At 42.1% G+C, this 27,785-nt stretch overlaps 1 protein-coding gene across 1 annotated transcript in view; it reads left to right on the top strand.

Annotated features, from left to right (window-relative positions):
- Positions 1-27,785, top strand: part of ZRSR2 (zinc finger CCCH-type, RNA binding motif and serine/arginine rich 2) — a 284,610-nt gene that overhangs the window by 58,686 nt on the left and 198,139 nt on the right. The window contains exon 3 of the mRNA XM_053706080.1: positions 25,765-25,828. Within this exon, the coding sequence (XP_053562055.1) occupies positions 25,765-25,828 (64 nt within the window). The remainder of the gene's footprint in view (positions 1-25,764; positions 25,829-27,785) is intronic.

Consider the following 27,785-nt stretch of genomic DNA (forward strand, 5'->3'; position numbering starts at 1 on the left):
CTAAAATTATATAGGTAAATATAAAAAAATACTCTTATTATTTCTGTTTAAATGTAGTGATGGCAAAAATGCTTTGGTCTTTTGGGGAAGTTTTAGTCTGAAATGCCCGGTCCTTAGGGGTTAATAACTGATTTTGCTCATTATACCCCCCCCCAGCCACAATTAGCATTTCAATATCTATTAGGCTGTGCTAATACTTGTATGATCAGCCCATTTATATAGGCATGTCCATGACAACATTCGTTTCTCCTACATTGGTGTATCCGGTCCACGGCTTCATCCTTACTTGTGGGATATTCTCTTCCCCTACAGGAAGTGGCAAAGAGAGCACACAGCAGAGCTGTCCATATAGCTCCCCTCAGGCTCCGCCCCCCCAGTCATTCTCTTTGCCGCTCTGAACAAGTCGCATCTCCACGGGGGTGGTAAAGAGTATGTGGTGTTAGTTGTAGTTTTTTATTTCTTCTATCAAGAGTTTGTTATTTTAAAATAGTGCCGGTTTGTACTATTTACTCTACAGCAGAAAGTGATGAAGATTTCTGCTAAGAGGAATATGATTTTAGCACCAGTAACTAAAATCCATTGCTGTTCCCACGCAGGACTGTTAACCAGAGAACATCAGTTGGGGGGAACAGTTTGCAGGCTTAACTGCTTCAGGTATGATCAGTCATTTTTCTAACAAGACCATGTAATGCTAGAAGACTGTCAGAAATTCCCTCTGGGATTGGTGAGCCATTTTTTTCTAATAGACTCTGTATAAAATGATGGCTTATATTTAGGGCTCTATGCTGGTTGACACTATTGTGGGCTTTAAAATCGATTGCTTTTTAGCATGTTTTTCACTATAAATAAGGTGTTTTTGCAGACTTTAAAACACTTTTGGGGTTTAATTTCGGCCTGGCACTTATTTGGACACCTAAATCTAGTCAGAAAGGCCCCTCCACTCTAGAATGGAGAGGGAGGAGGCCTAATTTTTAGGCCTAAATTGTGCAGTTGTTTTTGCCTAGGCAATCCATGCAGCTTCATGTGGGGAGTCAAGAGGCATCATAAAAGACTCCAGGGAGGCTTATTTCCTGCTAAAATAATCCCTAATGAAGGTAAAAGGCAACAGTGAAATCTGTGGCTAGTACTGTAGTGTGTTAACTGGTTAATAACTGTTATTAACTCCGGTTTGGGCATTAAGGGGTTAATTGATCTGAAAATTTGTGTGCAATCTATTCAAAGCATTAAGACTCTGTGGTGAAAATTTCATTAAAATCGGATGTTTATTTCATGGTTTTTTTGATGTTTCAGTAAAAAAGTATGCATTAAGGGGTTAATTGATCTGAAAATTTGTGTGCAATCTTTTCAAAGCATTAAGACTCTGTGGTGAAAATTTCATTAAAATCGGATGTTTATTTCATGGTTTTTTCATATTTCAGTAAAAAACGTTTTTGTTTTTTTATTATTTAAAAAGACAGTAACGTTTTTGTCAAAAATAATTTTTATTGCATTATAGTTCTGTTTAAGTCTGTTAAACATGTCTGAGTCTTCAGATAGCCTATGTTCTGTATGTCCAAAGGCCAAGGTGGTTCCCCCATTAAATTTATGTGTGAAGTGTGCCATAGCGTCCAAACAGCTTAAGGACAGTACAATCACACTTAAAAATATAGCCCAAGATGATTCTTTAGCTGAAGGTAGTGAAAATAGCTTGCTTTCCTCTCCTTCTGTGTCAACACCAGCTATGCCCGCGCAGGCGATGCCCAGTACATCTAGCGTACCAATTGCAATTACTATGCAACAGCAGCAGTAATGGATAATTCTATCGCAGCATTTTTATCCAAACTGCCAGCTTTCCTAGGAAGCGTGATTGCTCAGTTTTAAATACAGAAAATGAGCAAGTAGACGCAGAGGATAATTTATCTGTAGTGACCTCACATCAATCTGACTTGGTGGTGAGGGAGGGCTTGTCTGAGGGAGAAATTTCTGACACAGGAAAAGTTTCTCAGCAGGCAGAGCCTGATACCATAGCATTTAAATTTAAGCTTCTACCTCTACAGCCACTAGGCAAGAGGGTAACGCACCCCAGCCCAAACCAGCATGGAAACCATTGCAAGGCTGGGACAAGGGTAAACAGGCCAAAAGACCTGCTGCTGCTACCAAGACAGCATGAAGGGGTAGCCCCCGATCCGGGACCGGATCTAGTAGGGGGCAGATTTTCTCTCTTTGCTCAGGCCTGGGCAAGAGATGTTCCGGACCCCTGGGCACTAGAAATTGTCTCTCAGGGGTATCTTCTAGAATTCAAGGACCTTCCTCCAAGGGGAAGGTTCCACTTGTCTCGCTTATCTTTAGACCAGATAGAGAGACAGGCATTCTTACATTGCGTAGAGTACCTTTTAAAAATGGGAGTGATAAACCCAGTTCCAACAGCAGAACAAGGACTGGGATTTTACTCAAACCTGTTTGTAGTTCCCAAAAAGGAAGGAACTTTCAGGCCAATTCTGGATTTAAAGATCCTAGACCAATTACTCAGAGTTCCATCATTCCAAATGGAAACCATTCGGATTACCAGTTCGTGGCTCTTCCCTTTGGATTGGCCACTGCTCCGAGAATTTTCACAAAGGTGCTAGGGTCTCTTCTAGCGGTGCTAAGGCCAAGGGGCATTGCAGTAGCACCTTAACTAGATGACATTTAATACAGGCGTCGTCTTTTCACAAAGCAAGGGCTCATACGGACATTGTTCTAGCCTTTCTAAGGTCTCACGGGTGGAAGGTGAACATAGAAAAAAGTTCTCTGTCCCCGTTCACAAGGGTTCCCTTCCTGGGAACAATAATAGACTCGGTAGAAATGAAAATCTTTCTGACAGAGGTCAGGAAACTAAAACTTTTGAACACTTGTCGAGTTCTTCAATCCATTCCTCAACCCTCCATAGCTCAGTGCATGGAGGTAACAGGACTAATGGTTGCGGCAATGGACGTGGTTCCTTTTGCTCGAATTCATTTAAGACCATTGCAACTGTGCATGGTCAAACAATGAAATGGGGATTATGCAGATTTTTCTCCCCAGATTCAGATGGACCAGCAAACCAGAGACTCACTCCTCTGGTGGTTGTCTCAGGATCACCTGTCTCAGGGAATGAGTTTCTGAAGACCGAAGTGGATCATTGTCACGACCGACGCCAGCCTCTTAGGCTGGGGCGCGGTCTGGAAGTCCCTGAAGGTTCAGGGTCTATGGTCTCGGGAAGAATTTCTTCTCCCGATAAACATTTTGGAATTGAGAGCGATATTCAATGCGCTCCAGGCATGGCCTCAACTAGCGGAGGCCAAATTCATCCGTTTTCAGTCGGACAACTTGACGACTGTTGCGTACATCAATCATCAGGAGGGAACAAAGAGTTCCCTGGCGATGAGGGAGGTATCCAAGATCATCAAATGGGCAGAGGATCACTCCTGCCATCTATCAGCAATTCACATCCCAGGAGTGGACAACTGGGAAGCGGATTATCTGAGTCTTCAGACTTTCCATCCGGGGGAGTGGGAACTCCATCCGGAGGTTTTTTTTGCTCAGCTGACCCAGCTATGGGGCATTACAGATCTGGATCTGATGGCGTCACGTCAGAACTTCAAAGTTACACGTTACGGGTCCAGGTCCAGGGATCCCAAGGCGACATTGGTAGATACCTTAGTAGCGCCTTGGTCGTTCAATCTAGCTTATGTCTTTCCACCGTTTCCCCTTCTCCCCCGGCTAGTAGCCAGGATCAAGCAGGAGAAGGCTTCGGTAATTCTAATAGCTCCTGCGTGGCCACGCAGGACTTGGTATGCAGACCTGGTGAATATGTCATCGGTTCCACCATGGAAGCTGCCTTTGAGGCAGGACCTTCTAATTCAAGGTTGATTCGAACATCCAAACCTAGTTTCTCTGCAACTGACTGCTTGGAGATTGAACGCTTGATTCTAGCTAAACGTGGGATTTCGGAATCAGTTATAGATACTCTGATCCAGGCTAGAAAGCCTGTCACCAGGAAAATTTACCATAAGATATGGCGGAAATATCTTTGCTGGTGCGAATCCAAGGGTTACTCATGGAGTAAGATTAGGATTCCAAGCATACTATCTTTTCTCCAAGAAGGATTGGAGAAAGGTCTGTCAGCTAGTTCTTTTAAGGGACAGATATCTGCTCTGTCTGTTTGGTTACACAAGCGTCTGGCAGCCACGCCAGATATTCAGGGTTTGTACAGGCTTTAGTCAGAATCAAGCCTGTCTACAGACCTGTGGCTTCTCCATGGAGTCTAAATTTAGTTCTTTCAGTTCTTCAAGGGGTTCCGTTTGAACCTCTACATTCCATAGATATTAAGTTACTATCTTGGAAAGTTTTGTTTTTTTGTAGCTATTTCTTCTGCTAGAAGAGTTTCTGAATTGTCTGCTTTGCAGTGTAATTCACCCTATCTGGTGTTTCATACAGATAAGGTCGTTTTACGTACCAAACCTGGTTTTCTTCCAAAAGTGGTTTCCAATAAGAATATCAACCAGGAAATAGTTGTTCCTTCTCTGTGTCCTAATCCAGTTTCTAACAAGGAACGTCTGTTACACCATCTTGATGGGGTTCGTGCTTTAAAGTTTTATCTAAAAGCAACTAAAGACTTCAGACAAACATCGTCCTTGTTTGTCGTCTATTCTGGCAAGAGGAGAAGTCAAAAGGCGACTGCGACCTCTCTGTCTTTCTGGCTGAAAAGCATCATCCGGTTGGCTTATGAGACTGCTGGAAGGCAGCCTCCTGAACGAATTACAGCTCACTCTACTAGAGCTGTGGCTTCCACATGGGCTTCCAAGAATGAGGCTTCTGTTGAACAGATTTGTAAGGCAGCGACTTGGTCTTCACTGCATACGTTTGCCAAATTTTACAAATTCATTACTTTTGCTTCTTCGGAGGCTATTTTTGGGAGAAAGGTTTTGCAAGCAGTGGTGCCTTCCGTTTAGGTTACCTGACTTGTTCCCTCCCTTCATCCGTGTCCTAAAGCTTTGGTATTGGTTCCCACAAGTAAGGATGAAGCCGTGGACCGGATACACCAATGTAGGAGAAAACAGAATTTATGTTTACCTGATAAATTTCTTTCTCCTACGGTGTATCCGGTCCACGGCCCGCCCTGGCATTTTGGTCAGGTTTAAATTTATTTTTTTGTAAACTACAGTCACCACTGCACCTTATGGTTCTCCTTTTTCTCCCAACCGTCGGTCAAATGACTGGGGGGGGCGGAGCCTGAGGGGAGCTATATGGACAGCTCTGCTGTGTGCTCTCTTTGCCACTTCCTGTAGGGGAAGAGAATATCCCACAAGTAAGGATGAAGCCGTGGACCGGATACACCGTAGGAGAAAGAAATTTATCAGGTAAACATAAATTCTGTTTTTATGGTTTTAGTGAGCAAATCCAAACCGAAAACCATGAAGCCATGAACCATGGCCAAATGTATGTGGACACCCATACTAATTTATTGAGCCTATAATCTGTTGCATCACTCACTACAGAGACCCAAACAAAAACTGTGCATCAGAGGCTTCATGAAATTGATTTCATTGTCGCTGTACACAAGCCTCACATCAATTTGCACAATGCCAAGCATTGATTGGAATTCTGTAAAGCACCTGGAGCATTGGAAACATGAATCACACTTCACTATCTAGCAGTCTGATGGAAAAAATTGGATGTACCATAGTGCCTACTGGGAAAATAAAGTCAAAATTAAACTTCAATGGATTGGATAGAGCATGACAGTTTAAACAGCTTTCCAATTTACTTCTGTTACCAATTTTGTTAAGTTCTCTTGGTATCCTTTGTTAAAGAATAATCTTAGGTGAGCTCAGGAGCATGCACGTGTCTAGCCATCTGGCAGCAGTGTTTGCAACGTTGTTTATAGAAATGCTATACAAACACTGCTGAAGACACATGCACTCTCCTGAACTCCTATCAGCCTACCTAACTTTACTCTTCAAGAAAGGATACCAAGAGAACAAAGCAAATTTGATAATATAAGTAAATTGTAAAGTTGTTTTTAAATCACATGCTATATCTTAATAAAGAATGTTTAATTTTGACTAACTATCCCTTTATTGCTACAGGATACAAGGACATTTTAGAGAACTAGGTGCTTCCAACTTTGGGCGCGATTTATCAAGCCCTTCACCTGGGGCGGTTTTGCACGCGAGCTAAAAAAAAACCACTTCATGTGCAATCTTAAATTCCAGTAGCGGATTGCTGCCTGCCAGAGGTGAGCTGGGACGGACAGGGGCGAATATGTATGCGCCTGTCTGCCCCAGCTTGATAAATCGAGCCGTTTGGGAAGGCCCTTTCCTGTTCCAGCACAACTGTGTTTCATCCATGAAAACTTTGTTTGACGAGTTTAGTGTGGAGGAATTCGAGTGGGATACACCGAGCCCTGACTTCAGCTACATTGAACACTTTTGGAATGAATTGAAACCCAGGTTGAGAATCACATTTACTCATCCAACATCCGTTCCATCAAACACACTCTAGAATCTTGTGGAATACCTTCCCAAAAGAGTTGCGACTCTTATAGCTGCAATCTTAATACCCATGGTTTTGGAATGGGATGTCCATCATGCTCATTTAGGTGTGATGGTCAGGTATCCACATACTTTTGGCCATATAGTGTGTGTTTTTTAAACTCTGTGTGTGGGTTAAACTCATAGGTGTAGGCAAACAATAGTGTATTTAACACTTTCTTTTTTAAATGTTTTATCTGTTCAACTTTGGCTGCACTATAACTTATAAAAGCATGAAAATGAATTTATGTTAAAGGGATAGTCTAGTTAAAATTAAACTTTCGTGATTTAGGTAGAGCATGCAATTTTAAGGAACTATCTTATTTACTCCTATAATCAATTTTTTTTTGTTCTCTTGGTAACTTTATTTGAAAAAGCAAGAATGTAAGCTTAGGAGCCAGCCCATTTTTGGTTCAGATCCTGGGTAGCACTTGCTGGTTGATGTCTAAATGTAGCCACCATTCAGCAAGCTCTACCCAGCTGATAATTGGGAGTAAATTAGAAATTTAGCTTAAAATAGCATGCTCTATCTGAATCATGAAAGTTTAATTTTGACTAGACTTTCCCTTTTTAAAGTTTTCCTATATTGTAAATTATTCAGCGCCAAACCAATAAAACTCACAGAAAAGATGTTATGAGCAATAGACCCGACTTCTAGTCTCTTAGCGGGGTCTCTGAAGTTTAACACAAACTTTCTGACTCCTTTATTTTTGGCAGAACAAAGGGGTTGTTGAGTACTGCTAAACCCACTGACTTTCCTTATTAGAAGTGCTGAATTGCTTATTTTAGGATTGGCTAGAAATTTACTTTTTGAAATTTAGTATTGAATACTCTAATGTATCCCTATAGTATGTTTGTTTATTTATAGACTATCCACAAGTAAATGAAAAGTAATTTCTTTTTGGTATTCTGTTTAACCTATGCAGCATGAAAGGCAACAAAAAACAAAACAAAATGTATGCTTACCTGATAAATTTATTTCTTTGACACGGTGAGTCCACGGGATCATCAATTAATGTTGGGAATATCACTCCTGGCCAGCAGGAGGAGGCAAAGAGCACCACAGCAAAGCTGTTGAGTATCACTTCCCTTCCACCAACCCCAGTGATTCGACCGAAGGAAAAGGAGAGAAAGGAAATAACACTAGGTGCCTGGGGTTAATATAAAAAAACCTGTCTAAAAAAACAGGGAGGGCCGTGGACTCACCGTGTCAAGAAATAAATTTATCAGGTAAGCATACATTTTGTTTTCTTTCTAATGACACAGTGAGTCCACAGGATCATCAATTACTATTGGGAATCAATACCCAAGCTAGAGGACACAGATGATAAGGGATGGACAAGACAGGTAACCTAAACAGAAGGCTCCACTGCTTGAAGAACCTTTCTCCCACAAGAAGCCTCAGCCAAGGCAAAAGTATCAAAATTATAGAATTTAGAAAAAGAGTGCAAAGAAGACCCAGCCACAGCCCTACAGATCTGTTCTACAGAAGCCTCATTATTGAAGACCAAGAAGAGGAACCACCCTAGGGGAGAGAGCTGAAAAAATTACAGGAAGCTGCTGTCCAGCAGTCTTATAAGACATACAGTAACACTTCTCAACCAGAGAGAAGAGAAATGGAATTAGCTATCTGGCCTTCACATTTACTAAAAGGCAAACAAACAATGCAGAGGACTGACGAAATTCCTTCATAGCCTGCAGAAAGAATTTAAGATCCCGCACAACATCTGCAACCACAATCCTTAAGAGAAGGAGTCGGACAGAGAAAAGTAATAACGATTTCTGTCCGAAACAACCTTAGGAAGAAAACCAAATTGGGCAAGAAGAACTGCCTTATCTGCATAAAATATGAGATAGGAAATCTCACTGCAAGCTGAGAGTTCAAAACTCTCAGAGCAAAAAGAAACAAAACCTTCTAAGATAACAACGTAATATTTATAGAATGAGTTGGCTCAACCGGAGCCTGAAGAAACAGTTCAAAAACAAGGTTAATGCTCAAAGGTGGAGCAACTGACCTAAACACAGGCCTGATTCTGACCAGGGCTTGACAAAGGATTGTACAACCGGCACATCCGCCAGACGCCTGTGCAACAAGATGGATAGAACAGAATCTGACCCTTGAGGGTACTGACACATAACCCCCTTCTCAAGGTCTTCCTGGGGAAAAGATAAGATCCTTGGGATCCCCAGAATATTCTTTGAACTCACACCAATAAGATATTCATATAAAATCTTTCTAGGACAGGTGTACGAGTCTGAGCCAAGGTTTCAATGACCGACTCGGAAATCCCACGCTTAGGTAAAACCAAGCGTTCAACCCCAAAGCCTCAGCTTCAGAGAAACGAGATTTGGGAAAGGGAAGGCCCCTAAAGCATTAGTCCTTCCCAGGGGAAGTCTCCATGGAGGAAGAGACCACACTTCTACTAGATTTGTGTACCAAATCCTGCAAGGAGCAATTAGAATCACCAATTCTTCTCCTGCTAGATCCGAGCAATGACTCGCGGAAGGAGAGTAAACAGAGAAAAAAATATGCCAACCTAAAGTTCCAAAGAACTACTAAAGCATCTATCAGGAAGGCTTGAGGAACCTAACTTTGGGAGCTTGATGTTCTGACGAGACACCATCCGATCCAATACCGGAAGCCCCCACTTGAGGGTCAAGATTGAAAATGCGTCCTTTCTTTAGGTTGAGTTTCCATTTCCAGGATAAAAATTCTGTCTGCGCTGAAAATCCGCTAGTCCACTCCGGGAATGTGGATCACAGAAAAAAAACGCAGTTGTGGGACACTGTCCACAGAGAAATCGAGCCCCCTCTTCATGGCCAAGGAACACCAAGTTCCTCCCTGGTGAATGATGTAAGCCACTGAGGTTATGTTGTCCGACTGGAACCTGGAAAAATGGCTAAAGCTAGCTGGGGCCAAGCCATAACAGCATTGCAAATTACTCTCAGCTCAAGGATGTTAATGGAAGGGGCTGACTCTCCCTGAAACCAGAGACTCCATAGCCTTTAATGAGTCCCAGACTGCTCCTGTAGGCCTCGGAAAGGACTGAAGGGCAAGAGAAGAATCGAAATTCTTGGACTTTCTGACCTCTGTCAGAAATATCTTTATTGAAAGGGAATCTATTATATACCCTAAGATACTACCCCTTGTAGCTGAAACAAGGGAACTATAATGCTTAATGAAGCCGGCGCCTGAACCAGGATTTCATCCAGAAAAAGCGCCACTGCTATTCCCCAAGACTGAATCACTGCCAATAGAGCCCCTGGAACCTTAGAAGATTCTGTGCGCTGTGGCAAGAATCAAACCTGCAACCCCTAAGTTGCTACAGAGCTCAGCCACAGTGTCTTAGCATGCTGATCTATTTGTTCGGCCCAAATGGAGAGCTACAAACTGAAAATGATTGTCCAGGAAGTCAACTCTCAGAAATTTGTGATGATCCCAGAGAATGGGAACATGATGGTACGCATCCATCCGGCCTATGGTCGTCATGAACAGACCTTCTTGGACTAAAGGCTGTGACACACTGCAAGCGATGCAGCGCAAGGCGAACAGCTGCTTCGCATCGCTTCTGAAGCTCAAATATTTCATTTCTGAGCACTCAGCTACGCGACCTGACGCAGCAGAGTGCTGAGATGAAAAGGCAAGACACGCTTGCAGTGTGTCGCAGCCTTTAGGGAAGAATGGAACGTATAGTTTCCATCTTGAAGGACGGTACTCTGAGAAACTAGAATAGGTCTGAAGGTTCCCTCATTCTTGGAACCCCAAATAGATTTGATTCAAATCCTAGACACTGTTCCGGAATCAGAAGAGGAACTATCCTAAGTCAGAAAGATCCTGTACACATTTTTACGAACGCTTCTCTTTTTATCTATTTAACAGATAATCTGAAGAAGAGGAAACTGCCCCTGGAAAAAAGTCTTAAATTCCAACTATTACCCAGGGATACGAGTCCATCGCCCAGGGATCTGTATCCATAAATAGAGAAAATCTGCCCCCCACTGGAACCAATACCAGATCGGAGGCAATCCTTTATGCTGACTTGGAATCAGCTATTGGATTCTATGATTGCTTCCCCTATTCCAAGACTGATATGGATTCCAAAAAGTTTTGGACTGTTCCCGCTTGGAAGAGGGAGGGGAAGGCTTACCTCTGAAGTAACGAAAGGAACGAAAGTTGCACTGGCGTCCTTTCTGTCTCACCTTGCGGCTGGAAAAACCTTTACCGCACTAGAAATCTGAAATTATTTCTGCCAAGCCAGGTCCAACAATGTCTTACCCTTGTAACGGATGCAAACAAAACCATTGCAGACCAGGATTTTATCAAAGGCTCTGCAAGCTAGAACAGCAAAACCAGATATTTTGCTCCCAATATAATGGCTTGAAGGAAGCGTCAGAGAGAATGGAGTTGGTTAATTTAAGAGCCTTTAGCCCGTCCTAAATAGAGACAGACAATGTATCAAATCAGTAGGCTGCCGCACTGGTCACAATGACAATACTGCAGAATGCCATTGGAGATCCTAGTAAGCTTTTCCCTTAAGCGAACTGCTATCCTCTATGTTTCTCTTAACCAAAGAGGAGATCTTCCACCTTGTGAATGCCACGACTCCTTAATAGAGTCAGCCACCGGAAAACATCTTCCTGAAAATTGGGGATGGAGAGAGAGAAATTCCAGACTACTCCTGTGCAATAAAATCTGTGGCACGGTCGGGTACAGGAATTACCTACTTCTTTAGCTTGCTAGATCTTTTAGGGTTAATTACGCCCGTCCTATCTGAGTCATCCAGAGTAGCCAAAACCTCCTTTGACTCCATACGGAGGTGTTCCAGCTTAAATGTGAAGGATACCACTTCAGCATCAGGAGAAGGAATTATACTTCCAGAATCTGAGATTTTACCCTCAGAGACTAACGACGTGTCTCCTCCTCAGACTTCTGAGAGAGAGCAACTTGGTTAGTCAAAACTGGATCAGAAACCTTGCTCCCTGAATCTTTAACTTCCTCTTGCGTCTTCCCTGAAGCATAGGAATGGCAGCAAATGCTGCAGATATCGCAGAGAATACCTGGGCAGCAATAAACTCCTCTAGGAGTATGAGAGGAACCACATGGCACTGCATGTGAAGATGACAAAGATTGGGATGCTTGAGGAGAAGCTGCAGCATCTCTGATACAGGAGAAACCTGAACAGCGTCAGCCTTACAGAATGGTGGCTCATAATCAAAAATGTAAATTAGTTCTTTCAGTACCAAAAAAAAAAAAATCTTTTATCTTGAATTCTACTCTGTCTCTTTAAGGCATAATATTTTCAACAATAATACATATATAACATATACCAATGTCGCTGTCAGATCTGAAGTTCCACTACACTTCAGCTAACTGCCTAACTGCCCCAGATTACCAGAATTCTGTCTAACAGGGAAGTAAAGGATCATAACCAAAACCTCTATAACCAAGATACAGCGAAATTGAAAATATCTGATTCCGGAACTGGTAACTAGATTAGTCGCCACTCCAGAGTCTTAAGATGCACTAGAAAGCTTGTGCTCCAACTGCCGCCACATCAGGAAAAATACTGCCTCTCTTACGGCTAGATTTAGAGTTTTGTCGGTAACGACCCGCGTATCTAACGCTGGCTTTTTTCTGGCCGCACCTTTAAAATAACTCTGGTATTGAGAGTCCACAGAATGGCTGCGTTAGGCTCCAAAAAAGGAGCGTAGAGCATATTTTTATTTATTTATTTTTTTTTTTTTTTTTTAATCTTTTTATTGAGGTTCTGAGTAAGGCATACATGAAATGTGAAAAACAAACACAGTGATAGGAAACTGTAGGGAACATATTGTACAATTCTGCGCGACACCATTATACATTTCTAAAAGGAAAATGCAAAAGCAAACTGTTCAAGAGTTATGCCTAATAGTCTGTGTGCCTCCTAGTTGACAAAGGAGGCCACTCTTGGACCTCATCCATATATACAGGAGCATAGATAGGGGGCTATGTCTAGTGAAGAGACCACTCTTGGATCTCTAAGTGAGAACCTCTTTTATATAAATTTAATAGTGACTCATATAGGAATACGGGGTAGTGTAGCGTTATAAGTTTGACAAAGTCACACATAGATTTAGGATATTTGGTATACACAAGGTAGAGTTAACATTGTGAGAAGCTTTGTGTGTGTTAGGTGTGTATAATATGGAATACATATAGTTAATTAGGGCACCCGCCAGTGATCTTTATGTACAAGGTATTTCAGATATCTGCTGTACATGTCCAGCCAGTATTAGGAGGGGGAAGCCAGTTTCCACATTACCAGGCAGATATTTAACATCTACTGCTCATTACAAACTTAATATGCATAAAAAACTAAACAGCTATGCGGTCTTCTAACAAGAGTGTGGTAAAACGTTGTGAATAGGACAGGAGCTCCTCATCTCTTACTATTTGGGGAAGGTACTGAAGTATAGGAGTTGGGCCAGGTAATAATATAGGCTGTAGGTAATATGAATCTGAATTGTAGGTATGAGCCTATGATCTATTAGAAGTATGGCCAGGCCTGCTCCCTTCTTAAGAGTAGTTACTGTTATATATAAAGTTTTCCAAGCTATATCACTTAGAATCTTATATGATTACTATATTGCTATTGGAGGCTTATTCTGAGCCCTCTAGTATGTTATCCCTGGTCCTCCAGAGCTTAATACAAAATTAACAAACATGTCATGCATTAACCAGGTCAGCTAGAGATTATATATTATAGCACAAAGTTGGTAAAAATGATAGCAATAAACTTTTATCTTATTAGGTAAAGCAGTGTAGGAAATAGTGGTATCGCATATTCCAGACAAGCAATGTGAGTACATATTGAAGCCCCAACACACAGTATGCCGCCCTGCCTCGGCCGCAGGCTGCGCAGCAGGGTGTCGGGTACCCCTTGAAAGATTAGTTTATAGTGAAAGCGGGCATCTCAAATAATGCGTAATAGTTCCTGCAAGACTAACAGACGCACTGAGATCTGGGATACAATCGATGTGCAATAATAAACAGTTGTAATTTGTCTCTGATAGTAACCTTCAAAACACGGCAAGTAAAGTGGGGGGGAAGCTCTGTTTTTTATGAAAAGAGATCATATGCTAGCAGTGTAAGGTATAGATGGTGAAAAACATTAGGGTCCGGTAATTGTATCACAGTCCTCATGTTATCATCGCATAGCTACCCCACTCCAGATCTATCGGGCAGGGATCGGCATCGGCATCCCGCGCAGGTGAGAAAGTTCAGTGTGGTGACCCAGAGGAGGTATAGTAAGAGGGATGCGGTAGTTATAATGTCCAGCTCACCTCTGTTAAGACTCCCAGGAATTCTGAAGGGCTGTAGCGATAAGGGTAGATGCCGTTTGTCAGTGCGTGCCATGGCGGTGAAATTCAGGTACCTCCCTGACGATAGCTGTATGGAGCTCACTTGGTGTGGTTGCTTCCTTTCTGCTAAGTCCAGCGGTTCCTGGGTTCCGGTAGGTCTCGGCAGGGGCTGTGATGGGGCGCTAACCCTGCGATGTCCTGAAGCAATTAGTATTGCGGGTATTGCGCCAAAAGATTCACTTTTATCATCTAGGCTCACTGCTGTAGACTTTCCCTCTACAAGTATGGTAGTTAACGCTGCTATCCCCCAATTCCAACACAGGAAGCTTCTCACTCCCGCCTCTGAGCAGGTAGTTAGTGTCCGAGTCTCTATTGACAGCCAGGGAGGTAGGCCGCTGATGCCGGGGCCCCAAAGCACCGCCACCCCCATACCCGTTGGGTGCATATATAGGTTTCTTGCCCAGTGGATTGGGGTGAAAAGCTGCATACATGGCTTTGTGAAAGCGGTTTGGTATGTGTCTAGCATATCACTGATCGCCTGTAAGGGTAAATCTGCCATCTCTTCAGCACTTCAGATAGATATTGATGGCGGGTGTATATAGAATAAAAGCAAAGAAAGGGTTCTCTCTCACAGCCCTTAGTAACGACAGAGATCCAAGGACCCTCTGCCGGGGGGTTAGATAAGAGGCCGCAACCTCGTGTAGTCTCCGGTTATATAGTAATTGCAAGTAAATTAGTAAATTTTTGCTGCAATTAGTTGAGCTTTGTTATCTGCATCAAAATTTGTATGTGTTTCAGCTTGATGTCAGATGTGGAAACAGATATTTGCAAGATTAATCTGTAGGTCTGTGGCAGCTAACTGAAATGCGACCTGTCATGGCCGCCGCCCGGAAGTTCCCCCGCGTAGAGCATATTTAACGCAACTTCAACTCTCGATACCAGCTTACGGACGCGGCCAGCCTCAAAAACGTGCTCGTGCACGATTCCCCCTTAGGAAACAATGGGGCTGTTTGAGCTGAAAAAAAACCTAACACCTGCAAAAAAGCCGCGTTCAGCTACTAACGCAGCCCCATTGTTTCCTATGGGGAAACACTTCCTACGTCTGCACCTAACACTCTAACATGTACCCCGAGTCTAAACACTCCTAACCTTACACTTATTAACCCCTATTCTGCCGCCCCCGCTATCGCTAACCCCTAATCTGCCGCTCCGTAAACCGCCGCTACTTACATTATACCTATGTACCCCTAATCTGCTGCCCCTAACACCGCCGACCCCTATATTTATTAACCCCTAATCTGCCCCCCACAACGTCGCCTCCACCTGCCTACACTTATTAACCCCTAATCTGCCGAGTGGACCGCACCGCTATTATTATAAAGTTATTAACCCCTAATCCGCCTCACTAACCCTATAATAAATAGTATTAACCCCTAATCTGCCCTCCCTAACATCACCGACACCTAACTTCAATTATTAACCCCTAATCTGCCGACTGGAGCTCACCGCTATTCTAATAAATGTATTAACCCCTAAAGCTAAGTCTAACACTAACACCCCCCTAAGTTAAATATAATTTTAATCTAACGAAATTAATTAACTCTTATTAAATAAATTATTCCTATTTAAAGCTAAATACTTACCTGTAAAATAAATCCTAATATAGCTACAATATAAATTATGATATTATAGCTATTTTAGGATTAATATTTATTTTACAGGTAACTTTGTATTTATTTTAACCAGGTACAATAGCTATTAAATAGTTAAGAACTATTTAATAGCTAAAATAGTTAAAATAATTACAAATTTACCTGTAAAATAAATCCTAACCTAAGTTACAATTAAACCTAACACTACACTATCAATAAATAAATTAAATAAAATACCTATAATTATCTACAATTAAACCTAACACTACACTATCAATAAATAAATTAAATACAATTCCTACAAATAAATACAATGAAATAAACTAACTAAAGTACAAAAAATAAAAAAGAACTAAGTTACAAAAAATAAAAAAATATTTACAAACATTAGAAATATATTACAACAATTTTAAACTAATTACACCTACTCTAAGCCCCCTAATAAAATAACAAAGCCCCCCAAAATAAAAAAAATGCCCTACCCTATTCTAAATTACTAAAGTTCAAAGCTCTTTTACCTTACCAGCCCTGAACAGGGCCCTTTGCGGGGCATGCCCCAAGAAGTTCAGCTCTTTTGCCTGTAAAAAAAAACATACAATACCCCCCCCCCAACATTACAACCCACCACCCACATACCCCTAATCTAACACAAACCCCCCTTAAATAAACCTAACACTAAGCCCCTGAAGATCTCCCTACCTTGAGTCGTCCTCACCCAGCCGAGCCAAATTCTTCATCCAAGCGGAGCAAGAAGAGGTCCTCCATCCGGTAGAAGTCTTCATCCAAGCGGGGCAGAAGAGGTCTTCCATCCGATTGAAGTCTTCATCCAAGCGGCATCTTCTATCGTCATCCATCCGGAGCGGAGCGGCAGCGCCGACGACTGAACGACGAATGACGGTTCCTTTAAATGACGTCATCCAAGATGGCGTCCCTCGAATTCAGATTGGCTGATAGGATTCTATCAGCCAATCGGAATTAAGGTAGGAATATTCTGATTGGCTGATGGAGTCAGCCAATCAGAATCAAGTTCAATCCGATTGGCTGATTGGATCAGCCAATCGGATTGAACTTGATTCTGATTGGCTGATTCCATCAGCCAATCAGAATATTCCTACCTTAATTCCGATTGGCTGATAGAATCCTATCAGCCAATCGGAATTCGAGGGACGCCATCTTGGATGACGTCATTTAAAGGAACCGTCATTCGTCGTTCAGTCGTCGGCCAGGATGGATGTTCCGCGTCGGAGGTCTTCAGGATGCTGCCGCTCCGCTCCGGATGGATGACGATAGAAGATGCCGCTTGGATGAAGACTTCTACCGGATGGAGGACCTCTTCTTGCTCCGCTTGGATGAAGAATTTGGCTCGGCTGGGTGAAGACGACTCAAGGTAGGGAGATCTTCAGGGGCTTAGTGTTAGGTTTATTTAAGTGGGGTTTGGGTTAGATTAGGGGTATGTGGGTGGTGGGTTGTAATGTTGGGGGGGTGGGGTATTGTATGTTTTTTTTTTACAGGCAAAAGAGCTGAACTTCTTGGGGCATGCCCCGCAAAGGGCCCTGTTCAGGGCTGGTAAGGTAAAAGAGCTTTGAACTTTAGTAATTTAGAATAGGGTAGGGCATTTTTTTATTTTGGGGGGCTTTGTTATTTTATTAGGGGGCTTAGAGTAGGTGTAATTAGTTTAAAATTGTTGTAATATATTTCTAATGTTTGTAAATATTTTTTTATTTTTTGTAACTTAGTTCTTTTTTATTTTTTGTACTTTAGTTAGTTTATTTCATTGTATTTATTTGTAGGTATTGTATTTAATTTATTTATTGATAGTGTAGTGTTAGGTTTAATTGTAGATAATTATAGGTATTTCTTCTGTTAAGTGTGATCAGTCCACGGGTCATCATTACTTCTGGGATATTACTCCTCCCCAACAGGAAGTGCAAGAGGATTCACCCAGCAGAGCTGCATATAGCTCCTCCCCTCTACGTCACTCCCAGTCATTCTCTTGCACCCAACGACTAGATAGGATGTGTGAGAGGACTATGGTGATTATACTTAGTTTTATATCTTCAATCAAGAGTTTGTTATTTTAAAATAGCACCGGAGTGTGTTATTATCTCTCTGGCAGAGTTTGAAGAAGAATCTACCAGAGTTTTTGTTATGATTTTAGCCGGAGTAGTTAAGATCATATTGCTGTTTCTCGGCCATCTGAGGAGAGGTAAACTTCAGATCAGGGGACAGCGGGCAGATGAATCTGCATAGAGGTATGTAGCAGTTTTTATTTTCTGACAATGGAATTGATGAGAAAATCCTGCCATACCGATATAATGTCATGTATGTATACTTTACACTTCAGTATTCTGGGGAATGGTACTTCACTAGAATTACACTGTAAGAAATACATAAAGCTGTTTAATAACTAGAGATTATGTTTAACGTTTTTGCTGGAATGTAAAATCGTTTTCATTTACTGAGGTACTGAGTGAATAAATGTTTGGGCACTATTTTTCCACTTGGCAGTTGCTTAATTTGTTTTCTGACAGTTTCTGTTCTCCCTCACTGCTGTGTGTGAGGGGGAGGGGCCGTTTTTTTGGCGCTTTTACTACGCATCAAATATTTCAGTCAGCAACTCATTGTATTCCCTGCATGGTCCGGTTCATCTCTACAGAGCTCAGGGGTCTTCAAAACTTATTTTGAGGGAGGTAATTTCTCTCAGCAGAGCTGTGAGAATTATAGTTTGACTGAGATAAAAAACGTTTATTCTGTAATTTGTTTCCTGCTTTCAGAATTTGTTATCTTTGCTAATGGGATTAAACCTTTGCTAAAGTTGTGTTGTTTACAAGGATTGAGGCTATAACTGTTTTCAATTTATTAATTTTCAACTGTCATAGATCTTCTGTGCTTCTTAAAGGCACAGTACGTTTTAATATTATTCTAATTGAATTGTATTTCCAAGTTGCAAGTTTATTTGCTAGTGTGTTAAACATGTCTGATTCAGAGGATGATACCTGTGTCATTTGTTGCAATGCCAAAGTGGAGCCCAATAGAAATTTATGTACTAACTGTATTGATGCTACTTTAAATAAAAGTCAATCTGTACAAATTGAACAAATTTCACCAAACAACGAGGGGAGAGTTATGCCGACTAACTCGCCTCACGTGTCAGTACCTACATCTCCCGCTCAGAGGGAGGTGCGTGATATTGTAGCGCCGAGTACATCTGGGCGGCCATTACAAATCACATTACAGAATATGGCTACTGTTATGACTGAGGTTTTGGCTAAATTACCAGAACTAAGAGGTAAGCGTGATCACTCTGGGGTGAGAACAGAGTGCGCTGATAATATTAGGGCCATGTCAGACACTGCGTCACAGGTGGCAGAACATGAGGACGGAGAACTTCATTCTGTGGGTGACGGTTCTGATCCAAACAGACTGGATTCAGATATTTCAAATTTTAAATTTAAACTGGAAAACCTCCGTGTATTACTAGGGGAGGTGTTAGCGGCTCTGAATGATTGTAACACAGTTGCAATACCAGAGAAAATGTGTAGGTTGGATAAATATTTTGCGGTACCGACGAGTACTGAGGTTTTTCCTATACCTAAGAGACTTACTGAAATTGTTACTAAGGAGTGGGATAGACCCGGTGTGCCGTTCTCACCCCCTCCGATATTTAGAAAAATGTTTCCAATAGACGCCACCACAAGGGACTTATGGCAAACGGTCCCTAAGGTGGAGGGAGCAGTTTCTACCTTAGCTAAGCGTACCACTATCCCGGTGGAGGATAGCTGTGCTTTTTCAGATCCAATGGATAAAAAGTTAGAGGGTTACCTTAAGAAAATGTTTGTTCAACAAGGTTTTATATTGCAACCCCTTGCATGCATTGCGCCGATCACGGCTGCAGCGGCATTCTGGATTGAGTCTCTGGAAGAGAACATTGGTTCAGCTACTCTGGACGACATTACGGACAGGCTTAGAGTCCTTAAACTAGCTAATTCATTCATTTCGGAAGCCGTAGTACATCTTACTAAACTTACGGCGAAGAATTCAGGATTCGCCATTCAGGCACGCAGGGCGCTGTGGCTAAAATCCTGGTCAGCTGATGTTACTTCTAAGTCTAAATTGCTTAATATACCTTTCAAAGGGCAGACCTTATTCGGGCCCGGGTTGAAAGAGATTATCGCTGACATTACAGGAGGTAAAGGCCATGCCCTGCCTCAGGACAAAGCCAAAGCCAAGTCTAGACAGTCTAATTTTCGTTCCTTTCGTAATTTCAAAGCTGGAGCAGCATCAACTTCCTCTGCACCAAAACAGGAAGGAGCTGTTGCTCGCTACAGACAAGGCTGGAAACCTAACCAGTCCTGGAACAAGGGCAAGCAGACTAGGAAACCTGCTGCTGCCCCTAAAACAGCATGAATTGAGGGCCCCCGATCCGGGATCGGATCTAGTGGGGGGCAGACCTTCTCTCTTCGCCCAGGCTTGGGCAAGAGATGTTCAGGATCCCTGGGCGCTAGAGATAATATCTCAGGGATACCTTCTGGACTTCAAATACTCTCCTCCAAGAGAGAGATTTCATCTGTCAAGTTTGTCAACAATCCAGACAAAGAAAGAGGCGTTTCTACGCTGCGTACAAGAGCTCTTGTTAATGGGAGTAATCCATCCAGTTCCACGATCGGAACAGGGGTTTTACTCAAATCTGTTTGTGGTTCCCAAAAAAGAGGGAACTTTCGGACCAATCCTGGACTTAAAGATCCTAAACAAATTCCTAAGAGTTCCATCGTTCAAGATGGAGACTATTCGGACAATTTTACCTATGATCCAAGAGGGTCAGTGCATGACCACTGTAGATTTAAAAGATGCTTACCTTCACATACCGATTCACAAAGATCATTATCGGTACCTAAGGTTTGCCTTCCTAGACAGGCATTACCAGTTTGTGGCTCTTCCATTCGGATTGGCTACAGCTCCAAGAATCTTCACAAAGGTTCTGGGTGCTCTTCTGGCGGTACTAAGACCGCGGGGAATCTCGGTAGCTCCATACCTAGACGACATTCTGATACAAGCTTCAAGCTTTCAAACTGCCAAGTCTCATACAGAGTTAGTGCTGGCATTTCTAAGGTCACATGGATGGAAGGTGAACGAAAAGAAAAGTTCACTCGTTCCACTCACAAGAGTTCCCTTCCTGGGGACTCTTATAGATTCTGTAGAAATGAAGATTTACCTGACAGAGGACAGGCTAACAAGACTTCAAAGTGCTTGCCGCACCCTTCATTCCATTCAACACCCGTCAGTGGCTCAATGCATGGAGGTAATCGGCTTAATGGTAGCGGCAATGGACATAGTACCCTTTGCACGCTTACACCTCAGACCACTGCAACTGTGCATGCTAAGTCAGTGGAATGGGGATTACTCAGACTTATCCCCTTCTCTGAATCTGGATCAAGAGACCAGAAATTCTCTTCTATGGTGGCTTTCTCGGCCACATCTGTCCAGGGGGATGCCATTCAGCAGACCAGACTGGACAATTGTAACAACAGACGCCAGCCTTCTAGGTTGGGGTGCCGTCTGGAATTCTCTGAAGACTCAGGGACAATGGAGTCAGGAGGAGAGTCTCCTGCCAATAAACATTCTGGAATTGAGAGCAGTTCTCAATGCCCTCCTGGCTTGGCCCCAGTTGACAACTCGGGGGTTCATCAGGTTTCAGTCGGACAACATCACGACTGTAGCTTACATCAACCATCAGGGAGGGACAAGAAGCTCCCTAGCTATGATGGAAGTATCAAGGATAATTCGCTGGGCAGAGTCTCACTCTTGCCACCTGTCAGCAATCCACATCCCGGGAGTGGAGAACTGGGAGGCGGATTTCTTAAGTCGTCAGACTTTTCATCCGGGGGAGTGGGAACTCCATCCGGAGGTCTTTGCCCAAATACTTAGACGTTGGGGCAAACCAGAGATAGATCTCATGGCGTCTCGACAGAACGCCAAGCTTCCTCGTTACGGGTCCAGATCCAGGGATCCAGGAGCAGTCCTGATAGATGCCCTGACAGCACCTTGGGACTTCAGGATGGCTTACGTGTTTCCACCCTTCCCGATGCTTCCTCGATTGATTGCCAGAATCAAACAAGAGAGAGCATCAGTGATTCTAATAGCACCTGCGTGGCCACGCAGGACTTGGTATGCAGACCTGGTGGACATGTCATCCTGTCCACCTTGGTCTCTACCTCTGAAACAGGACCTTCTGATACAGGGTCCCTTCAAACATCAAAATCTAACTTCTCTGAAGCTGACTACTTGGAAATTGAACGCTTGATTTTATCAAGACGTGGGTTTTCTGAGTCAGTTATTGATACCTTAATACAGGCTAGGAAACCTGTTACCAGAAAGATTTACCATAAGATATGGCGTAAATACCTATATTGGTGTGAATCCAAAGGTTACTCTTGGAGTAAGGTTAGGATTCCTAGGATATTGTCTTTTTTACAAGAAGGTTTAGAAAAGGGTTTATCTGCTAGTTCATTAAAGGGACAGATCTCAGCTCTGTCCATTCTGTTACACAAACGTCTGTCAGAAGTTCCTGACGTCCAGGCTTTTTGTCAGGCTTTGGCCAGGATTAAGCCTGTGTTTAAAACTGTTGCTCCACCATGGAGTTTAAACCTGGTTCTTAATGTTTTACAGGGCGTTCCGTTTGAACCCCTTCATTCCATTGATATAAAGTTGTTATCTTGGAAAGTTCTATTTTTAATGGCTATTTCCTCGGCTCGAAGAGTCTCTGAGTTATCAGCCTTACATTGTGATTCTCCTTATTTGATTTTTCATTCGGATAAGGTAGTTCTGCGTACTAAACCTGGGTTCTTACCTAAGGTAGTTACTAACAGGAATATCAATCAAGAGATTGTTGTTCCTTCTTTGTGCCCAAATCCTTCTTCGAAGAAGGAACGTCTACTGCACAACCTGGATGTAGTCCGTGCTCTAAAATTTTACTTACAGGCAACTAAGGAATTTCGACAAACGTCTTCTCTGTTTGTCGTTTACTCTGGGCAGAGGAGAGGTCAAAAGGCTTCTGCTACCTCTCTTTCTTTTTGGCTTCGTAGCATAATTCGTTTAGCTTATGAGACTGCTGGACAGCAGCCTCCGGAAAGAATTACAGCTCATTCTACTAGAGCTGTGGCTTCCACTTGGGCCTTCAAGAATGAGGCCTCTGTTGAGCAGATTTGCAAGGCTGCAACTTGGTCTTCGCTTCATACTTTTTCCAAATTTTACAAATTTGACACTTTTGCTTCATCGGAGGCTATTTTTGGGAGAAAGGTTCTTCAGGCAGTGGTTCCTTCTGTATAAAGAGCCTGCCTATCCCTCCCGTCATCCGTGTACTTTTGCTTTGGTATTGGTATCCCAGAAGTAATGATGACCCGTGGACTGATCACACTTAACAGAAGAAAACATAATTTATGCTTACCTGATAAATTCCTTTCTTCTGTAGTGTGATCAGTCCACGGCCCGCCCTGTTTTTAAGGCAGGTAAATATTTTTTAATTTATACTCCAGTCACCACTTCACCCTTGGCTTTTCCTTTCTCGTTGGTCCTTGGTCGAATGACTGGGAGTGACGTAGAGGGGAGGAGCTATATGCAGCTCTGCTGGGTGAATCCTCTTGCACTTCCTGTTGGGGAGGAGTAATATCCCAGAAGTAATGATGACCCGTGGACTGATCACACTACAGAAGAAAGGAATTTATCAGGTAAGCATAAATTATGTTTTTATTTAATTTATTTATTGATAGTGTAGTGTTAGGTTTAATTGTAACTTAGGTTAGGATTTATTTTACAGGTAAATTTGTAATTATTTTAACTATTTTAGCTATTAAATAGTTCTTAACTATTTAATAGCTATTGTGCCTGGTTAAAATAAATACAAAGTTACCTGTAAAATAAATATTAATCCTAAAATAGCTATAATATAATTCTAATTTATATTGTAGCTATATTAGGATTTATTTTACAGGTAAGTATTTAGCTTTAAATAGGAATAATTTATTTAATAAGAGTTAATTAATTTCGTTAGATTAAAATTATATTTAACTTAGGGGGGTGTTAGTGTTAGGGTTAGACTTAGCTTTAGGGGTTAATACATTTATTAGAATAGCGGTGAGCTCCAGTCGGCAGATTAGGGGTTAATAATTGAAGTTAGGTGTCGGCGATGTTAGGGAGGGCAGATTAGGGGTTAATACTATTTATTATAGGGTTAGTGAGGCGGATTAGGGGTTAATAACTATATTATAATAGCGGCGCTTTGCGGTCGGCAGATTAGGGGTTAATAAGTGTAGGCAGGTGGAGGCGACGTTGTGGGGGGCAGATTAGGGGTTAATAAATATAATATAGGGGTCGGCGGTGTTAGGGGCAGCAGATTAGGGGGACATAGCTTTAATGTAGGTGGCGGCTCTTTGCGGTCGGCAGATTAGGGGTTAATTATTGTAGGTAGCTGGCTGCGACGTTGTGGGGGGCAGGTTAGGGGTTAATAAATATAATATAGGGGTCGGCGGTGTTAGGGGTAGCAGATTAGGGGTACATAAGTATAACGTAGGTGGCGGTCGGCAGATTAGGGGTTAAAAAAATTTAATAGAGTGTCGGCGATGTGGGGGGGCCTCGGTTTAGGGGTACATAGGTAGTTTATGGGTGTTAGTGTACTTTAGAGCACAGTAGTTAAGAGCTTTATAAACCGGCGTTAGCCCAGAAAGCTCTTAACTACTGACTTTTTTCTGCGGCTGGAGTTTTGTCGTTAGATTTCTAACGCTCACTTCAGACACGACTCTAAATACCGGAGTTAGAAAGATCCCATTGAAAAGATAGGATACGCAATTGACGTAAGGGGATCTGCGGTATGGAAAAGTTGCGGCTGAAAAGTGAGCGTTAGACCCTTTTTTTGAATGACTCCAAATACCGGCGGTAGCCTAAAACCAGCGTTAGGAGCCTCTAACGCTGGTTTTCACGGCTACCGCCAAACTCCAAATCTAGCCGTTAGTGAAGACAGAAGCTGTCCCGGCGGCCATCTTTGAAATTTTTCTTAAAAGACGGTAAAAAAATTCAAAGGCGCAATCTTTTACTCTGGCGACCTCAGTCCTGAACCGGTTAGTTACACCTGAGCCAGGAGAAAATAAACTGAGCCAGCAATGAGACGGGTATTAACCCTGTATAGCTCCTCACTTCACAGAAGCATTTCCGGCGGCCATCTTTGAAATATTTCTTAAAAGACGGCAAAAATTCAAAGCGCAATCTTTTACTCTTGCGACCTCAGTTTTGAACCGGTTAGTTACACCGGAGCCAGGAGAAAATAAACTGAACCACCAATGTGCCGGGTATTTAACCCTGTATTGCCCAAGCATACGCTATCTCCCACTTCACCAGTGCCTGCTATCTGCCCATATAGATCCCAACTAGGATTTAACTATACGTCCCTTTTATATTGCAGCATGAACTATGAGCTGCTTAAAGTGCCAATGTCCCCTGATACTCCAAGGAAAAAATTTGGCCCTTACCTGTGTAATTTGCTGTCCGGCAGAAAAGACAGTACTCCTGGTATGAGAGGAAGCCACTCCTCACAGAGACCTAGGGCAAAAGAGATAAACTAAGTAAGCCTACTCTGGCATACAGATAGGGCAGCAATCTTAAGAAAACACAGTGAGGCCCACCACACAAGTTCCTAACTGCTTTAAAGCTACCACAGCCCTGCTGAAGAGACTAACATGGAGTACAGCTATATCCAAATTGTGATGGAAGATCAGAGCAATCCTGCCCTGACTTCAAAATAAAAAAATCTTGATTGCAGAATTTCATCAGGACACCTAATTACTTCACCTCCTCCTTGCACAAGAGGCAAAGAGAATGACTGACTGGGGTTGGTGGGGAGGGAAGTGATACTTAACAGCTTTGCTGTGGTGCTCTTTGCCGCCTCCTGCTGGCCAGGAGTAATATTCCCAGCAGTAATTGATGATCCTGTGGACTCACCGTGTCATTTGAAAGACAGTTGTAATTAATCACACATCTCCCAAAAATAAGCAATTTTTCAAAATTAAATTTTCTGCATCACTTTTTTTTTTGTTGTTGTTGATGTAGCTTATAAATTTCACTTGTTTTTATTAAGTATTTTCTCCACTTTTCTAAATGAAGGCACTATGGTTTTTATATCATACGAATTACAAAGAATATATGGCTGTGATTCAACAATCCATTTTAACATTTTTTTTTCTCATTAAAAGATGACAAAGAAGAGGAACGAAAGTTTGAAGAATTTGAAGATGAAATCCAGTATGAGATTGAAAGGTTAGTATTTGAACTATACAGATATTTTACATATGGTGACAAATTATGTACAGTATGCTACATGGCCACAACACTACCCTTAAAAGTCAAAAGCCACTGCATTATTTATTAGTGAAAAAAAATATTTATTGCATGTAGACAAAAGTACAACAAATAACAGCTCTTCAAATATTGACAAACAAGAGGGTGCCTCATGTGCATATCAGTAGTTCCATCAGGTATTCATCAAAATACAGATACAGGGCACTCCCATAATTGTAGCACCCTAGTTTGCATCCTCCAGCTTACTGTACCCAGGCTGCTGACACTCTTAGGGCTGTTTTGTATAGCGGATCCTCATTCAAAAGTAGCAAGAAAAACTATGCAGGTTTAATAAAAAATACCATGTGTACAATTAGAGGGGAATTTATACAGAGTTTAAACAGCTTTTAGTCATGTCTGATAAACAATGTTACAAATCATTCTAAATATTAAAAATTTACCAAAAAATGTATTAATAATCAATTCTTAGTGCTCAAGTCAATGACAGAATGATAGAGCATGACGTTTTAAATATGTTTCCAATTTACTGTTATCAGTTTTGCTTAGCCCTCTTGGTATCCCTTATTAAAGAGTAATGCTAGGTAAGCACAAGGCAGCAGTGTTTCCAACATTGATACACTACACTACTAGAGACAGATCATATTAGCCAACCTAGCTTTACTATTAACAAAGGCTATCAAGAGACCTAAGCAAATTTGATAATAGAAGGTGTTGGGAAGTTGTTTAAAATCACATGCTCTATCTTAATAATGAAAGTTTTTAATGTTTACTGTCCCTTTAATATTCTCTGTAGTTTAATAATATTTGTAGGTTGCTGATCTTTAATGAATAGGTACTAATATAGTTCCTTATTCATCATTTAGGAAAACGTGTTTCTAACTTGAAAATTCAGTGCCTAGGTGCTAAAGAGCTGTAGTGAAAAATGATAGATGTGACAAAGGCCTGATTGGGAATAAAAAACATCCATAGTAGGGGAGTACGAAAATATGTGAGTGTATATGTGTGTGTGTATGTATATATGTGTATGTATATATGTATGTGTGTGTATATATATATATATATATATATATATATATATATAAACACACAGAGAAAACCCAGCACTCACTTGCAAGCTCTCAGCTAAGATTTAAAAGCAAAACTGGAAAGGTTAGTCACCGCATCTGGCCAAATGGGACAAGCTCAGGTACCACGTCAAGGTCCTCTCCAATACCTGAGACCCTAAAACAGCCACACAATGCAAGCTTTCAAATCCAAACAAACTGAAAACAAAAAAAGGGTGCACAGGAATATGTAATCACCCTAGACATATACAAAACACGGAAGGGAACTGCACTCTCATACCGGACCGGGTACACATCCTATAACCCTGCAACATGCTCAGCCCTGGGTGCCACTGGCACTCACAGGAAGCTGTGCTGTCCCCAGAGCCACAAGCAGTTAACCCCAGACAGGTCTGGGTGCAAGAACCATAGGGGTTAACTGCTTGTGGCTCTGGGGACAGCACAGCTTCCTGTGAGTGCCAGTGGCACCCAGGGCTGAGCATGTTGCAGGGTTATAGGATGTGTACCCGGTCCGGTATGAGAGTGCAGTTCCCTTCCGTGTTTTGTATATGTCTAGGGTGATTACATATTCCTGTGCACCCTTTTTTTGTTTTCAGTTTGTTTGGATTTGAAAGCTTGCATTGTGTGGCTGTTTTAGGGTCTCAGGTATTGGAGGGGACCTTGACGTGGTACCTGAGCTTGTCCCATTTGGCCAGATGCGGTGACTAACCTTTCCAGTTTTGCTTTTAAATCTTAGCTGAGAGCTTGCAAGTGAGTGCTGGGTTTTCTCTGTGTGTTGTATTAATTTGTTTTGTAATTTTCCCTATGGTTCTTGCACCCAGACCTGTCTGGGGTTAACTGCTTGTGGCTCT

This window comes from Bombina bombina, chromosome 3 (assembly GCF_027579735.1).
Source record: "Bombina bombina isolate aBomBom1 chromosome 3, aBomBom1.pri, whole genome shotgun sequence".
Classification (NCBI taxonomy): Eukaryota; Metazoa; Chordata; class Amphibia; order Anura; family Bombinatoridae; genus Bombina; species Bombina bombina.